This window comes from Entelurus aequoreus, linkage group LG11 (genome assembly GCF_033978785.1).
Source record: "Entelurus aequoreus isolate RoL-2023_Sb linkage group LG11, RoL_Eaeq_v1.1, whole genome shotgun sequence".
NCBI lineage: Eukaryota > Metazoa > Chordata > Actinopteri > Syngnathiformes > Syngnathidae > Entelurus > Entelurus aequoreus.
In genome coordinates, this window is record NC_084741.1 from 25,465,199 (window position 1) to 25,483,940 (window position 18,742).

The 18,742-nt window shown below is 38.9% G+C and overlaps 2 protein-coding genes across 2 annotated transcripts in view; both read right to left on the bottom strand.

Moving 5' to 3' along the window:
- LOC133659641 (uncharacterized) overlaps positions 1-16,452 on the bottom strand; it is a 48,002-nt gene extending 31,550 nt beyond the window's left edge. The window contains exons 1-3 of the mRNA XM_062062224.1: positions 16,430-16,452; positions 16,171-16,310; positions 15,936-16,111 (exon numbers count right to left, since the gene is read on the bottom strand). Coding sequence (XP_061918208.1) covers positions 15,936-16,111; positions 16,171-16,310; positions 16,430-16,452 — 339 coding nt within the window. The remainder of the gene's footprint in view (positions 1-15,935; positions 16,112-16,170; positions 16,311-16,429) is intronic.
- On the bottom strand, positions 5,750-7,765 carry LOC133659909 (uncharacterized). The gene is made up of 3 exons (XM_062062758.1): positions 7,243-7,765; positions 6,528-6,857; positions 5,750-6,342 (listed from the first exon to the last, which is right to left on the bottom strand). The coding sequence occupies exons 1-3, from the start codon at positions 7,343-7,345 to the stop codon at positions 5,873-5,875; spliced, it is 903 nt and encodes a 300-aa protein (XP_061918742.1). The 5' UTR covers positions 7,346-7,765; the 3' UTR covers positions 5,750-5,872.
- Positions 16,453-18,742: the final 2,290 nt, after the last annotated feature.

Here is an 18,742-nt window from a genome sequence, read left to right on the forward strand (position 1 = left end):
TTTTTTCACAATAAACTCCATAAGTAATTACAATAAAAATAAATAAATAAATAATAGTAAGAATTTAATAATAATAATTGGTGAAGTAAGTCATATTTCATATGAGATAAGTAAGATTACTTTAAGAATGAATGAATGGATGGATGAAATAAATTGAGAATGTTTGTCATGGTTCTTCTTCTTTGTACTTTGTAAACACTTTAAGTTTGAAGAGTTTCTTGAAGTGGATCATATTAGTACATTGTTTGATTGCTTTGCTTAATCCATTCCATAATTTAATTCCACATATTGATATACTGAAGGTCTTAAGTGTTGTACGTGCAAACAAATGTTTTAAATTACGTTTTTCTCTAAGATTATATTTCTCCTCTTTTTTTGAGAAGAATTGTTGTATATTCTTGGGTAGCAGGTTATAGTTTGCTTTGTGCATAATTTTAGCTGTTTGCAAATTCACTATGTCGTGGAATTTCAGTATCTTTGATTCAATAAATAAAGGGTTTGTATGTTCTCTATATCCAACATGATGTATTATTCTAACTGATCTTTTTTGTAACACCGTTAATGAATGAAGTGTACTTTTGTAATTATTTCCCCATATTTCTACACAGTAGCTCAGATATGGTAACACTAGTGAGCAGTAGAGAATATGAAGGGATTTTTGGTCTAGAACATGTTTTGCTTTATTCATTATTGACGTGTTTCTTGCAACTTTATGTTGTATATTTTTTACGTGAGATTTCCAGTTCAATTTATCATCAATCATTATACCTAGAAATTTGGTTTCGTTTACTCTTTCAATTTCTATTCCGTCTATTTGTATTTGTGTTTCACTTTCTCTTCTACTGTTACCAAATAGCATTATTTTAGTTTTACTAAGATTCAACGATAGTCTGTTTTTGTCAAACCATCTTTTTAATTTGTTAATTTCTTCTGTTATTATTTGTATTATCTCCTGTGTGTTCTCTCCTGAACAAAACGCTGTTGTATCATCCGCAAATAATACTAACTTTAAATCTTTTGTAACTTTACAAATGTCATTTATATAGAGATTGAATAATTTAGGTCCTAGTATTGATCCCTGAGGTACACCACAGGATATATTTAGCGTTGTAGACGTGTGTTCGCCTAGCTTCACGTATTGTTTCCTGTTCGTTAGATAACTTCTTATCCAGTTTAAGACTAACCCTCTGATGCCATATCGTTCTAGTTTTTTGATTAAAATATTGTGATTAATAGTGTCAAATGCTTTAGTTAGATCCATAGAAACCGCTGCTGCACATTTTTTACTATCTATTGCATTGGTAATTTCTTCTGTAATTTCAATTAAAGCCATTGAAGTTGAAACATTAGCTCTGTATCCATATTGGTTCTCTTCGAGTATTCTATTTTTATTTATGAAACTTTCTAATCTGTTATTGAACAGTTTTTCAATGATTTTAGAAAATTGTGGAAGTAGAGAAACAGGTCTATAATTTGTAAATTGATGTTTATCTCCAGTCTTATAAATTGGTGCAACTTTAGCTATTTTCATTTTGTTTGGAAATGTACCTGTTTGAAATGATAGGTTACTAATATACATTAATGGTCCTGAGATCTCTTCAATAACCTTTTTTATCGTTTCCATATCAATTCCGTTACAATCAGTTGAAGTCTTAGATTTACATTTTTTCACGATTGTAACTATTTCCTCCTGTGTCACATTACTGAGGAACATGGAGTTGGGATTTCGCTCTATGGTATCATTATAGTCCTCAATTGGAACAGGGTCTGGAATCCTTTCTTCCAATTTTGGTCCAATATTTACAAAATAATTATTGAAGCTTTCAACTACTTCCTTTATGTTGTCATTTTTTTTATTTTCATCTAAAAAGTATTGAGGGTAGTCCCTCTTAGTTCCATTTTTAATAATGCTATTGAGGATGCCCCATGTTGCTCTCATATTATTTTTGTTCCTGTCCAACAATTCACTGTAATATTCTTTTCTACATGATCGTAGTATGTCTGTTAACTTGTTTTTATACTTTTTGTACTTAATTTCTGCCTCTATAGTTCTTTGTGCTATAAATTCTCTATATAGTGTATTCTTCTTCTTACAAGCATTTTTTAATCCTTTTGTCATCCATGGTTGATTATTCTTTCTCTGCTTGTTACTGAGTTGTATCCATGGACAATGTTTGTCATAAAGTATTATGAACTTGTTTAAGAAATGTTCATATGCTTCATCAACCTCTTTTTCATTATACACATTGTCCCAATCTTGCTTTTGTAGCTCAATTTTGAAGGCAGTCATCCTCTTCTCTGTGCATAGTCTTCGAAATGTCCTTTTGTCTTCCATGTTCTTCTTGTAGTTTCCATTATATATTGTAAAAACTGGCAGATGATCACTAACGTCGCTTATAAGTAGACCACTTGTAGTGTTATTATCAAAATCATTGGTAAAAATATTATCAATAAGCGTGGCACAGTGTGCTGTGATTCTGCTTGGCCTTGTGATTTTAGGATATAGACTGATGCTGTACATTGTATCAATGAAGTCATCAATAGACTTTTGCTTGTTGGGGTTCAATAAGTCAATATTAAAGTCACCACATAAGAACATTATTCTTTGACCATTGTCCATGTAAGTTGCCTTGATCCATTCTTCAAATGTTTCTATACTTGACTTAGGTGATCTATATATACAACTGATGAATATGTTTTTGCTTTTTTCCTGACATATTTCAATGGTTATACATTCTAAGATATTATCAATGGCAAATGACATGTTTTTTACCACTTTGTAGTTCAGGTTCTTCATCACGTACACGTACACATTATGGCTCATGTGTAGATATATTTGAGCTCATATAATATCCTTTACTTTTATCCTCGTTGCATATAATTGAGTTTTGCATGTCTCATGACACATTATCTGTATGTAATATTGGCTGCATTTCAGATAGTTGTTTGTGTGCCATGTTGTTTCAGACCACAGCAAACATTACCAAGCTTGCCAAAGATTGTAATAAATCTATTAAAAGAAGACAGCCTTAACTTGGACACACACATCTATACATTTGGCCATTAAAAGCCAGTAATTTCCAGGAGTTATCTCACCTTCTGAGTAGCCTCTGATTTACTAATGGTTTCTAATGTTGTAAAAATGTGTAGAATAAATATTACATTTAAACATTTCTGTCAACGAAGATTTGCTTCAGCCTGCGACACATAGTTATTTTGATAGTAGGCTATTATAGTTAAAAACGCCTGTGTTTGCTGCTCTAAAAATCATGCTCTTGACCAGTGTCCTTAGATGGAGAAGACCCACAGGGAGAAGATAACTTTCATAAGACAGAAAGGAATCTGTTTTGGGTGTCTTCATGTTGGACATCTTAGCAGGCATTGTGACAAGCGCTTGACCTGCAAGGTATGCAAGCAAAACCATCCAAGTCTGCTTCATATTGGTCAGAAGGAAAGAGCAAGCAACATAAATGCAAACCAAAATAAGGCAAGTAAACTATCTGTGAGTAATGCACAAGTATCTCTGCAAACATGTGGACGAACGGAGGCTGGTAACGGAAATGGAATTCGGTCAATTCTGCCTGTACAGATAAAGTCCAGCAAAGGACAGACAGTCATACAAACCTATGCATCTGGATCCGGGCAGCACAGATACATTTTGTTCTGAAAGCTTGATGACAAAGCTCAACTTGAATGGAAGGAAAACTAAAATCAGTCTCCTAACCATGGGCCCAAAAACATCAGTTTCCAGTTACATGCTGACGGATTTAAAGATTTTAAGCCTCACTGGGCAACAGTTATACGACCTTCTCAAGGTCTACACCCAAAAAAGGATGCCCGTAACGACAAGCAACCTTATCAATGAAGAGGAGTTGGCTAAATGGCCATACGTTGGAGGCTTGAACCCTGGGAAGTGGTCAACAGTCGTGGAAATGGACTGTATGCCGTTAAGACCCTATTGGGTTGGGTCATTAATGGCCTTCCTGACTACAGTGAGAAGAGGAGTAAGATTGGCTGCTCCACTACTACTGTCAACAGGATCTCAACAAAGCTGGAGGAGCTGCTGCACAATCAATATAACCATGATTTTAACGACAGGTCATCAGAAGACAAAGAAGAAATGTCTAGAGATGACATGAAGTTCATGAATCAATCAATCAATCAATGTTTATTCATATAGCCCTAAATCACAAGTGTCTCAAAGGGCTGCACAAGCCACAACGACATCCTCGGTTCAGATCCCACATAAGGGCAAGGAAAAACTCACAACCCAGTGGGATGTCAATGTGAATGACTATGAGAAACCTTGGAGAGGACCGCAGATGTGGGTGACCCCCCCCCCCCTCTAGGGGGTCACCCACATGAAGGTCATGACTGATTTGTGCAAGCTTTAAGATGGACTGTACACTTTGGAACTGCCCTTTAAAAAGAAGGATGATGTGTCTCTGCCCAACAATCAGTGCGTTGCTAGGCAACGCATACTTGATCTGAAAAGGAGGTTTGGGAAAGATGAAAGATTTCAAACATCTGATGTCACAAAATGGCGGTACATTAATACCACTCAAAATCCTGCAGACAAAACCTCAAGAGGAGTTAAAGTGGATGAGTTACTGACTCACAAAGGATGGATAGAAGGCCCTGAGTTTCTGAAGAAACAAGAGGCAGAGTGGCCAGCTGATATCTTGGAGTATGGGATTGCAGCGGAGGACCCTGAGGTAAAAAAGGAGCTCGGCACCAATGTAGTTATTGTTGATACTCCAAGTGCTACTCACCAACTGATCACTTACTTCTCTGACTGGAAACGGTTGAAGAGGTCAGTTGCCTGGATCCTGAAAATAAGAAACTAAGAAAACCATAGACATATATAAAGCTAGATGACTCACCCGCGCTGCTGGCCGATGGAGACCGACGTTGCCACATGGCGGCCATCTTGCGTCGGGCAGCACGCCCACTCATAACATGAATGTCTATGGTGCATGTACTATTGAAATAACCATAGCTTGCTCAATTTTCAACCGATTTTCAAACGGGTTGGTTTGTTATAAACGTCAGAGATGTAGTTATGATACTGCATACTTATAATGGACTTTCATATGAAAATAATATTAAGCAGATAGGTAAAGCAATAGCTATACACACACACACACACACAGTATTTATATTACACATTTACCGAGATATTTTTTATATATAAAAAAAAATATATATATATATAAATAAATAAATACAATTCCATTTATTTTATTATATTGTTAATATTTATGTTATTTTATAATACATTTTAAAATTTAAATATATTTACATTTTATATATAAAAATCTGTCTCATGTTGCCACTCTGTAAGCTAAGAGTTGTTAATTTAGCAATGCCTTAGCTTGAATGACAGGGACACAACTAATGACAATAGCATAGATATTCACACCTTTATCAGAAGAACCAAACCAACATAAAATTATCTCACAGACAGTAGGTCCTGGCCAGTTCTGTCTCATTTATCACAAATATTTTGACATTAAATCTTCATATCGTCCCATTCCTAACCAATACCTTCCATAACCTGAAACTTTCTAGAAACCCATGAAGGTCTGTGATTGGTTTTGTATTTAGGTTCTGGATTTGGAAACAAATCCAGAACCTTTGAAATGCGTTACCACTACACAGCACGGTGCGCTGAGTTCCTGTAGTCGAAAAAAGCCCAAGAACAACTTGGTGTGGTGTGGAGGGGATGTAGGAAGCAGGGGCAGGTGGGGAGAGATGGGGCTTCAAGGTTCAAGGTTATTTTATTTTGTCTTGGAGACAAGGACCAGCTGCACACAATACAATACAGTACAACACAAAACCAATAAGACACACGGTGCACACACAGTTGGAGCTAATGCCCTTTGAAAAGGACTGCTTTGGTGAGCTTCTGTCTCATGTTGCCACTCTGTAAGCTCAGAGTATTGATTTTTGCAATGTGGTGCAGCCTTAGCTTGAAAAACAGGGACACAACTAATGTTACCAGCGTATGGTGGTGACTGTCAATGCCATACTGTGTGTCGCCGATGTGCTCCCCGAGCAAAAACACATCCTCTGAACCTATCCTCTTCCGCACAATGTAGAGGACCTCTAGCAGTTTGATGGGCTGTGATCGTCTGGAATCTGCTGATGCCTGGCGAATGACCCACTCTGCTGCCCTGACGACCCTCACCGTGCCTTCAGACGGAATCACCAGGCCTCCATTGTTTCTTAGAGTCAGCAGGTGGTAGCTCTTGTCCTTACTGGCAGATGCAGCGTCCGTCACCAGGCTGGCACGGCAGACATCACAGGACAGCTTCTTCACCGTCCGTCGCACAACAAATCCTGAAATTAGAGGTAGACCGATTAATAATATAATAACTTATAATAATAATTAATAAGCATGGGGAAATTAGGGGGACATTTCTTTTTTAGTACTATCGTCTGATTAATTGGCCATCGTTTTCCCCCAGATTTTGACTATTGGCACTATCGGTTATAGGCAAAATACACTATCGGTCGACCTCTACCTGAAATGTACACGAGAGCGTTGTCCACAAGACCATCGAAGCGGGTGGGAAGGTAGCTGTGGTCATGTACAAGGGCAGGAATGTCAGCAAACGGGGATGGAAGATCTTCTCTTTGTTCTGCAGAGGACATATCTACAGCTGACAGGTTTGTAGATGTGTCGATGTGGTAGGACTGGGCAGCAGAGGACATTGCTACAGCTGGTAGGGACTCTGTGTCATCCTGTGCAGTCACATTGCCTTTGCTGCTTGGTTTAACAACCCCACACCGGGCCATCAGCTTTCGGAAGATGTACTTGAACTGGCTGGCATTAGGGTTGTTATTCCAGCCACCTTAAAATAAACACAAGATATACGAGTATATTACACATATATATTCAATATATCTTTATGCTTTAAAAAAAAAAAGACAAATTAGAACTAGCCACCCCTGAATGATCTTTCCACATAAATTAAGTTGAATGACATCATCATACAATTCAGACTGTATCACAGTGGTGACAAATTCTGCAAACAGATAGACAAACACACAGACATTTTACTAAATACTAAAAATAGTTTGTGACACTTCCAGATACTGTATATGTCTTCAGAACCACATTTTTCCCAAAAAAAAACAAAAAACATATGGACCGACAAACTGAAAACAATACGAGCATTTGCTGACACTTCGTGTCACTTAGTGTTGCGGCTGGTAAATATGAATTATGAACCCTACCGGATGCTCTGATGGAGTTAAAGAGAAGCTCCAAGTGGTCCTGGCTGAACCTGTAGGTCAGGACATATCGCTGTCCTTCAAGCAGCACAGGAACCATTGACATCAACGTGTCGATATTGATGATGAAGCCCAGGATAGAGAGGAACCTTCAAAAGCAAATATTGTATTACTATGATGATCCTGCCAAAACAGGACACAAGAAAGCAGGGATGCAAACACAAACGGTATAGGGTGAAAATAGTGAATGCTCCCAGAGCAGCACTTCTCAGGGAGCTGCCAGGGCAGACACAAATCCACATTTCACACAATTCACTTCATTGCCACATTTGGGGGAAAAAAGGGGGCCGTAACCTAAAGCTGACTAGTTTGCATCCCTGATCTTAAATGTATAATCAGTGTGAGGTTTAGGATCCTTAAAAATACTTTTAGGACACTAAACCTGCTTGAATCAATTCACAACAGAGCATGCAGACCATGCAATACATACCATTTTGACACCTGCATCTGGGGGGGGGGGGGGGGGGGGGGACTGAACACAAGAGAATTGGAACAGAGACAAATTTGCAGACAGCAAACACATTGGAGCAAGATAGTATCATATGAATAATACGTACCACTTTATGAACTCAATGCAGAAGAGTAGGGCATCTCATTAACTCGATGCAGACAGGAAAGAGCATCTTATGAACTTGATGCAGAAGAGTAGAGCATCTCATGAACTCGATGTAGACAGGACAGAACATCTTACAGGACAGAGCATCTTATTAACTCGATGCAGACAGGAGGACAGAGCATCTGAACTCGATGCAGAAGATAGTAGAGAATCACATAAACTTGATGATAAACAAGAGAACAGAGCATCTCATGAACTTATGTCATGGACTTTAGGGATGCACTGAAACCGGTAGAGTTGAGCTGTTGGTAATCGTTAGTTTTACCTTAGATAATTTAATGATTTGTAAATTGACTACTTGTATACATCTAACGAAGAATAAAATAAACCCTTATTTTCTAAATCAGCAGTCTCATTCTGATAATTTCATTATAATAAAGAATTTGTACTGGGTATTGGCGACTACTCAAAAGTTGAGTAGTTGTACTTATACTTGTGTGGGGGGAAAATGGTATCAGTGCATCACTAATAGAACAGTCACTATTTTAAAAGACCTCTTTGTTCGGTAAAGGGGTGTGCCATCTTCCATCTTCAAAGTCAGCAAGTACCCCCTAGCTCTTGACAAGAATTCCCTGGTGCTTGTCCAGTTCCTTGAACCAAGGGGGGCTTTGAACCCTTTGGCTCTGGGATTGCGGCTGTTCAATATGTCAAACAGCCTGTCCGTTATCTATAAACAAATATCTAAATTAACTGGAAGCACTGAAATCATCACCATAACTGGGTGTCAACAGGTATCAGATAGTAAACATCTAAGTATGATGAATAGTTTGATTCCTCTCCATTTCCTCTGTGGCTGTGCTTTTTAAAATTAAATTGCTGCACTGCGTTATACCTGTAAATCTGAGATGTGACAATAAGGGTGCTTCTGAGGTAAGTATGAGGTAGGTATAAACAGTTTTATCCAAGTGCTTGCATATTGTTGAATTTGAGGATGGTCATAATTATTTAATCGTTCCCGATGCCCAAATTCAAATGTTAATGTATTAATGTTTTGTTATATAACGAACAACACAAATAGAAGATCTACAAGCGGTGTGTTGTGAACTTTCAGATCTGGTATTTTCACGTTTTTGTGAAAACTTAAAATCTGAAATCGCTCACCTGTGATGACATGATAAAATGGGAATGCCACCAGGATTAAAGGGGTTAAAGCAATTAATCACTCAAATGTTGTTAAGAACAGTAGAATATTGGAAAACGATTTTGGTCAATGATGCAAATCCCTAGCTGTATTACCTCAATGAATTCTGAAGTAGCCTCACAGTCTTTGAACTCTGCATAGCCCATCTCCCGCAAGGTGCGGAGCGCCACTGCCACAGAGTTACTCAAAGTCTGAGCAGCCAGGGAGACCTTGATTGAGTTTATAAGGAGATAGTTCAAATGAAGAGCACATTAGCGCTACAAGATACAAACATCATCACCAGGGATAAAAACACAATAAAGCCCTAGAGCCCATTTCTATTGCGGCCCTCTATACATAAATCATCATACAAACATACCTTCATCTTCTGATTAGCAAAGTTCACATGCTTATCTGTGACTCTGTTGGCAGCATGTAGTCCACTTTTCTTTTGGACATTGTTCAGATGAACTATGTACCTCCAATTGATGCTGCCAGTGATGCTTCTAATTGGGCTGTATGCCTGCAGAATCAGAATCTTTTTTCACTGCACACGTCAAATGTAAAGCACCATATTCTCCACAATTATGTAAATACAATCAAAATGTATAAAAAGCAGAATCGAATCAACCAGAGCAAATAGGCAATAATCAGCATTTACCTGCAACATATTGCGTGTCAGCTTCAGCATGTGGCAAGCGTCCATCATAACAAAAACATTGTCATGGGTTACTGGATGTGGGAAATGGGTCTTCAAGGGCTCACAGGGGTTTGCCTTTAGATCGCACCCAAGTTGGGTGCACATACTGACATTGGATGCATGACCATCCATTGTCATGCACACCACCCTTATCTGACGATGATGCAGCTCTTCTAATGCATGCTCTACCAAGACTTTCTGTGTTTCTGGTGTGAGGGACTTGGTCAAATAATACGCAATTGGAGCTTTCCAATAACCTTGAAGCCCAACCACCATAAACACAAGAGCCTCGGAAGCAATGTCAGTCTCATTCAATCGATCCCCCATGTCCACAAATCCAGACATTGTTTGTGTCTGAGGATCATATTGGATGTGCTTTTTGATGGCCATGGCATCCAGCATCAGAGTGACACATCCGTACTTGGCCTCATCTTCCTGACGCCGTCTTTCCAGCATGTCCAACATCATTTTATTGAGACCAGGTTTGGCATCAAGAGAGCTCAGCCACCTTAGTAAAAATAAAAAGTAGCCATTTAACCACGTAGCCATTTAACCACTAAACCAAGCATCCCTATTGTGGACACTGGACATACTAAAAATAGCTACAATATCAAAATGTATCAGCATGAGACATGGGGCTCTATTTTCGTGCCGGCGGTAAGCGGCGTTATGATCGTCCTGATTCACCAAAATAGAGCCCATGAGCTGTTAGATCAGTAAGTTTAACCATTCATGATAATACAGTCTGTAGTGCTTAAGTGGTTAATGTAATTTAGTTTAAAATTAGACATCATGAAGAATACCTTTGCAATGAACTGGGATGTGGGAGGTGAATATGCAGAGTCTCTCTCAGGTAGTGATATGCCTTTGGACCATGCAGATGGAGCGTAAGGGCAAAATCTCTCTGGGCCTTGGTGTACTCTACGCCCTGCCTCGACAGGAGGTGAACCGGAAGATCTGAAATTCAATTAGTAAAAGTGATTTAGTAGGTCTCCTTTTAATAGTAACTAGGAAGTCTAACAAAGAACATAAAATACACAAAATATTCAATGTAATATTTTTATTTTACCTGAGTAGCATTCAAGCTTGTCTTTCAGCTCTTCGTTGATGAGATTTTTCTCCTTCAGTTCCTCCAGAAGAGCCCGCATGTTTTTCTTGGCCCTCCTTTCTCTCGCCAAGGCATTAGTCTTCTCCCGCTGCAGTTTCCTCACTCTCGCTGAGGCTTCTTTGAGTTTGGCCTTTATAGCCTTGGGGCAAGCAGGCAATGCGTATAGGTGGTCAGTGGCCTGCCGCTTGCGGCTCTTTCGCCTCTCTCCAGTGGCTCCCTGTTGCTTTGGCAAAATATACAAATATATAAATATTAGTAATATGTTAATTAATAACAGTTACTTTTTTAACAATTCAATGTTCACTTATCAATGCTGTGAGCCTAAATCAATTTTTATGTTCTCCAATTCTCCAACAGAAAACACAACTCAGCATACTTTTAAGAAATTGATCTTAATAGGCTTGTCCCCTTATAAGGCAAAAATATGTTTTGTGGCTCTGGACAAAAATGACTCTTTTGATTGTAAAGGTTGCCTACCCCTGGGTGTAGTTTCAATGTTCGCACATGTTTATTCATCCAAGTGTATGAGTGACAGAGCAAGTGAGATAGCCAGTGGTTCTCAAACTTTTTACACAGAGTACCACCTCAATATAATAATATGACAAGCCAAGACCAATGGACACATTTGTCCGTGTACGGACATGTTGATGACACCTGGACATTCCACATGCAAATACTCACAACATCAGGCTGAGGTTCATCCTGAGACAAGTCCATTGGCAGGTTGTCTTCCGCTCTTCTAGCAGTGGTTGTGCTTCTTGTTGCTATCGGCTAAAATAAACATAAGAGTGAAAAAAAACATATTGAGTGTCTAAAATGTGCTGTAATAAGCAACACATTATTTCTTCCTAAACTTGCAGAAAGAAAAACTAAAGTGTGACATTTAATCACATATTTATATATTGATATATCAATCTTATACACCTTGAATTCTTGTTGGTCAATGATACACATACCCTTTGAAGATGAGCTGGAAAGTTGAAAATTGTTGGCACAACACCATCTTTAAGCCGGACAGTCTGCCCCGTCCTGTCAAAATCCTCACTCCTAAAGTGCTCACTGCAGAGCACTGTCCTGCCAGAGGCAACAAAACCATCCCTTCTTAGGGCAAGTTCCCACTGCCTCTTCCTCTCTCCGGTTTTGGGAAACCTTAAAAACGTGAGAAAGGTAGCCAGATATATAAATTATTGTCAACATTTTCCACCCTTCTTTCCTTTAACATTAAGGGTAAGGACAAAAATACACACCTAAATTATCATATTTTTGGGGTAATTGTATGTATGTATGTATGTATGTATGTATGCATGTATGTATGCATGTATGCATGTATGTGCATGTATGCATGTATGTACTTTAAGAATAAGACAACCACACTAAAAGAGTTATAAGAAAGGTGTCCAAAAGAAACATTCAATTGTGTAAAAAGCCTTGGGTCAACAACAATCTTGCAATACTATTATCTCACATAGCCCCGCTGTTCCTGTGTAGCAGGACCTGTATTGTACATACATCCACTAAGTAACTAACGATTATCCTAATTATAGTCATAATATTGTCATATCTTACCGGTGAAAGGTGATCCCACGGGTTCTCGTTTTGAGACTACGGCGATTAGAGCATCCGTAGGCTGCACAAAAGTCAGGCATCTTCACTGGTAGGCGTAGTTCTGTAAACACAAAGCCAGCAATTTCCTGTATCATAATGTAAGATGTTTTTAACAAACCAAACCGCTTGGAAATCATGTGCAACTTAAGTTATGTTGAAAAGAAAGAGCAATTCTGCCTCTCCCACTGATCCTTTTCCCATGAAACGAGCTAACAAAATTGTTCAGCTAACTTAGCTAACGTTAATAGGTACAGCTGGCCAGGGACAAACATACAACCTTATTTTTTAAGTCGTTTTTCGAACAGAAAAGCTGCAATTTCAACATGTCCAAGCATCCTGAATCATAGCCACGTTAATAACGTGTGTAATAAACAAAACCGTTTGTAAATCCGTCAAGATTTCAGCGAGTTAAGAGTATTTTTGTTTGTGCAGATCACTCACCTTACAACAGCTACCATAGAACGTACCAGAATAGTTGACCGTCACAAGATGGCCGCCGGTGAACTACGCTGGAGACTCCGCCTTGCGCCATCTACTGATATATATCTATGAAGAAAACTACTAAGTGATGACAAAATGGATCAGGAAATGATGCGTATCAAAGCTGCACTGAGAAACCAAACTCTAACACCAGACGATCTTTCAAGAGCTGAGACAGCCATCATCCACTTCACTCAAGAGCAAAGATTCCCACAGGAACTTGCTTTATTGAAATCTGGGAAGAGTAACGTGAAGAAAGACAGTTCCATTTACAAGCTGGACCCCATTCTGGAAAATGGTTCGCTTAGAGTAGGTTGGGAGATCGAGTAAAGCAGCAATGTCAGAGGATTCTAAACATCCCATTATCCTCGCAAAAGATCCCCATATCTCCGCTTTGATACTAAAACACATCCAAGAACAACTGGGCCATGGTGGGAGAAACCATGTACTCTCCGGGCTGAGAAGGAAATATTGGATCACAAGTGCTAATGCAGCCACAAGAAAAATCATTTCAAACTGTGTCTTCTGTAAACGCCATAGAGGGAAATTGGGCGAACAGAAGATGTCAGACCTACCTGTAGAGAGGATCGCTGCCGACCTACCTCCATTTACCAACGTCGGAGTTGATTATTTCAGCCCGGTTGAGGTCAAGAGAGGTCGTTCATTGGAAAAGCGATGTGGGGTCATCTTTACCTGTATGGCATGAAGAGCAGTCCATTTGGAAGTCGCCTACTCATTGGACACAGATTCCTGTATAAATGCTCTACGCAGGTTCATTTGTAGAAGAGGACCAGTCTCTCATTTAAGGTCTGACAATGGAACTAATTTTGTTGGTGCTGAAAGGGAGTTGAGAGAAGCACTCGCTGCTCTAAATCACAGCAAAGTACAGTCGGCATTTCCGGAGGAAGGAACACAGTGGAGCTTCAACCCACCAACAGCCTCTCACCATGGAGGTGCATGGGAGCGCTTGATCAGAATGATCCGACGAACATTGACATCAGTTCTACGACAGCAAACCTTGAATGAAAAAGGATTTCAAACGGTGCTGTGTGAAGTCGAAACGATACTGAATGACCGCCCCATAACAAGGTTGTCTGGGGATCCCAATGATCTAGAAGCCCTCACTCCCAATCACATTCTGACCATGAAAGGAACACCAATTTTACCACCTGGATTATTCGAAAAATCAGACCTCTATCTCAAACAAAGATAGAGACAAGTCCAATACATCTCGGACCTATTCTGGAAACGCTGGTTAAGAGAATACTTAGCTTTGCTACAGGAGCAGGAGAGTTGGAGCAAAAAGAGAAGAAGTCTCGTCCCAAATGACATTGTACTGATCGCAGACACTACCGCTCCACGTGACTCCTGATTACTTGGAAGAGTCATGGAGACTTATCCGGATACAAAAGGATTGGTGCGTTCTGCTAAAGTCAAAACTAAAACGAGCACACTGGTCAAACCAGTTACAAAGCTGTGCTTGCTTCAAGAAGCTGAAGTATAAAAAAAAAACCTCAAAGATGATTTTTTGTTATGTTTATGGCATTGTTATCATTATTTTGAATTGTTCATGGCATCCTGCCCTTCTCAATTGGGGGCCGCAGTGTTGGAGCCAAATTTGCTTATTTGTTTATATTGTTTTTAATTTGTTTTCTCTAATTGATTGCTGGCCTCAGTTCATGCTGAATTTCTCTTGAGAACCAGGAAGTGTTGACAGGGATAGGACCGTTGCTATGGTGCGGTTGCCATCGTGACCTCATTTAATTCGGTTCAGGTGGGAGCACTCGGGGGCGATTGCATGGAGGACACAAACAGTTTTCGACCGTGCCGTGCGGGCCGTGTGTGGTCAGGTCTCGCTGCTGTGACAATAGTCCATTCAAGCACTCTGGACATTGACTCATTTGCACACGTCAAACTAGTCAACACAGTCGCCCTCAGTATCAGCCCAAAGGTAAAGGCTGTACACCATGTATTAACTGTAAATTGTTAAATGTATTTATGGTAAATTGTTTCACAATATCAACACAATATTTCCACCAGTTCCTTACTCCCCTTCATAACATACAAGTGTTTGATCAAAACAAAGTCAATGGTACACAATAACTAAACTAAATCAAAAACTATCTGTCAGGTTCAAACGCTGATGACATCTATTAAACAAGACAAGAAGCAAAGAATTAAACAGAGACAGAAATACATTTGGCTCAATTTGAGGAGAGACGTCTGGTCTGTACTGTTGCACAGTCTCCAGCACGCTCTGGCGAAAGATTGTACGCCTCCTCCTTTATTTGGACTTTCCCTGACCACATGGCAACAGCTGCTTCCAAAGGGACGTGGGTTGTAAACAGCGTTGCCTTTGGTTACAGAACAGTTCAAAAGAAAAGGTCGTAAAAGAGTTCAAAGAATGGTTCGTAAAATACTTCAAAAAAGAGGTTTGTAAAAGAGTTAAAAAAAGCAGTGTCTGGAACTTGGGCAGATCCTGCCTTCTCTCCGCTTTGTAGTCCTTGGGTTAAAACAATATCTTTCTGTTGATTACAATACATGAGAGAAAACAGAACACCTTCATGTTGCTTCCCCCCTACACAGTGGAGTTTTACAAGCCTTCTTCTTGGTAGGTTCAAAGACATGTTTTTGCTTCTCGTTGGGAACTTATTGAAACACAAAGTTTTTGTGATAACTTAGATACAATTATTCTAACACTATCTATTACGCATTCACAACCTTTTAGCCTTCAAAGTCCTTCTGCTTCTGTTTCCGACGGGAAACAAGATGGGCGACTTCCTGTTTATTTTCAAATATGGGTTCTTGAGACTTTTATGTTTGCCTCTCGTGGTAGACGCCTCCATTGATTTTTGGAGCTTTATATAATTATACTATTATATGATACGACATACACCACCTCAAAATTGTATTTATAATTATTACACGGTACTTATAGTAAGTGTCAGGTTTGTAAAGGCAACATTGTTGATTGTGTCTTAATTAGGTGTGTCTAATATGTGCTGACCTTGGTGAAGAAGGAGCAGTTGCCCTCAGACAGCCAGGCCACAGAACCCGCCACCGAGGGCGAGGGATCACATCCGTCGCCCGCATCCCTCAGCTGATACGACCCCTGGCCCCAGCGCGCCGTCAGCCAATCGTATCTGGCGTCCAGTCGCTTGACGATCACTGGCATGCTCCATCCTGCGGGAGATGGAGGTTGAATAACCACCATGAACCGGATCAGGAGGAGGCCGGCTTACCCTGGGAGGTGAAGACCGCCTGGGCCAGGCCGCAGTTGTGACCCGTGCAGGCCCAGGAGTACAGAACACTGGGGATCCAGTTCCCCAGAGCAAAGACCGGTACTGGAGAGAAGTGGAGCCTGGACAGAACCTCCTTTTGACTGACAACACAACAACAACAACAGTACATGTTACACTTTATCAACTCATATTTGATCCGTATCGATCCAAATATAGATACCAAGGTATCAGATTGATACTATCCCAATGAGATTGATACTTGTGCTGCAGTTTTTCTTCCATATGTTCAGTAAAATAGTCGATTTTCCTCCAGCTTTTGTCCCTCCCCTCCCTTGGGTTGTTTTGTTTACATGTTATTTATATTTACATGGTTGTTTTTTTGTTATTTTGTAATTGTGACTTTTTTGTCAAACAATTGTGTGTGGTAGAAATTAAATGTTTTTTTTAATATTCTATTACAAAGCCCGAAACCAGTGAAGTTGGCAGGTTGTGTAAATCGTAAATAAAAAACAGATTACAATGATTTGCAAATCCTTTTGAACCTATATTCAATTGAATAGACTGCAAAGACAAGATACTTAACGTTCGAACTGGAAAACTTTGTTATTTTTTGCAAATATTAGCTCATTTGGAATTTGATGTCTGCAGCATGTTTCAAAATGCAGGCACAAGTGGCAAAAAAGACTGATAAAGTTGAGGAATACTCATCAAACACTTATTTGGAACATCCCACAGGTGAACAGGCTAATTGGGAACAGGTGTGTGCCAATATTGGGTATAAAAGCAGCTTCCATGAAATGCTCAGTCATTCACAAACAAGGATGAGGCAAGGGTCACCACTTTGTCAACAAATGTGTGAGCAAATTGTCGAACAGTTTAAGAACAACATTTCTCAACGAGCTACTGCAAGGAATTTAGGGATTATAATATCATCAAAGGGTTCAAAGAATCTGGAGAAATCACTGCACATAACATTGAATGCCCGTGACCTTGGATCCCTCGCATTCAAGCAGCCTCTCCTCGGCGAGTCAGGCAGGGCTAAAGCAATAACAAATGTTTTTATAGCAGCAGATATAAGTCCATACTGCATTAAAAACTAGATTTTGACCCACTTCTATGGTGGAAGAACAATGAGCTCATATATCCTCTTACTGCCAAGTTAGCCAGGCTGGGGGGGGGGAAGAAAAGTTAATCTGAGGCTGAGTTGACTTGAAACTGTTTAATGTTGCACTTTTTATATGTAGAAGAAAAGTTTTGTCCTTTTATTTAATCTGAGCAACAACTTGAGGCAGTTTAATGTTGATTAACGTGGACCCCGACTTAAACAAGTTGAAAAACTTATTGGGGTGTTACCATTTAGTGGTCAATTGTACGGAATATGTACTGTACTTACTACTAATAAAAGTCTCAATCAATCAATCAAAAAAAGCACTTTATATGGAGAAAGGTTTTTTAAGAAACCATTCTGAGCCATATCTTATTTAGTTTTTATTTAATATATGTTGACCACATTAACCCTGGCAATGGACCCTGTGTGTATATGTATGTTATGCCATTGTTTACAAATTTGGTAAATAAATAACCAAAACATTTATATTTTGTTGTTTTCTTACTGTACCGAAAATGAACCGAACCGTGTCCTCTAAACCGAGGTACGTACCAAACCGAAATTTTTGTGTACCGTTACACCCCTAATATATATATATATATATATATATATATATATATATATATATATATATATACTGTGATGAGGTGGCGACTTGTCCAGGGTGTACCCCACCTTCCGCCCGAATGCAGCTGAGAGAGGCTCCAGCACACCCCGCAACCCGAAAGGGACAAGCGGTAGAAAATGGATGGATGAATAAGACACACTTACACATACACACATATATATATACTGTATATACACATACATACATACATACATACATACATACATACATACATACATACATACATACATACATACATACATACATACATACATACATACATACATACATACATATATATATATATATATATATATATATATACATACATACATACATACATACATACATACATACATACATACATACATATATATATATATATATATATATATATATATATATATATATATGGTCAAACTCAGGACAGTCATGGTCAAAAGTTTACATACACTTGTAAAGAACATAATGTCATGGCTGTCTTGAGTTTCCAATAATTTCTACAACTCTTATTTTTTGTGATAGAGTGCACTTTAATTTAGTGTTGTTTTGATATGTCATCTTAGTGACATCATGCACAAAAGTGCACTCATAACTTGTTTTAAAATGTCTCTGACAATCTTGCACTTTCTGTTTTGAAATGACATGAATGTTTGTGCCACTGCTTAAAAACTGTCTTTAGTAAATACAGTTTTGGTTAATTGACTTAGTTGTGATTTCCCTCTCTGCATGAAAGTTTAAAATGAGCATATATTAATGCAGTATGAACAAGAATGTTTTAATGTAGACACATAGAATCATCATACTGCTGTAATTATATGCATCAAGTGTCCATTCAAGGCTAAGGCAAAATATCG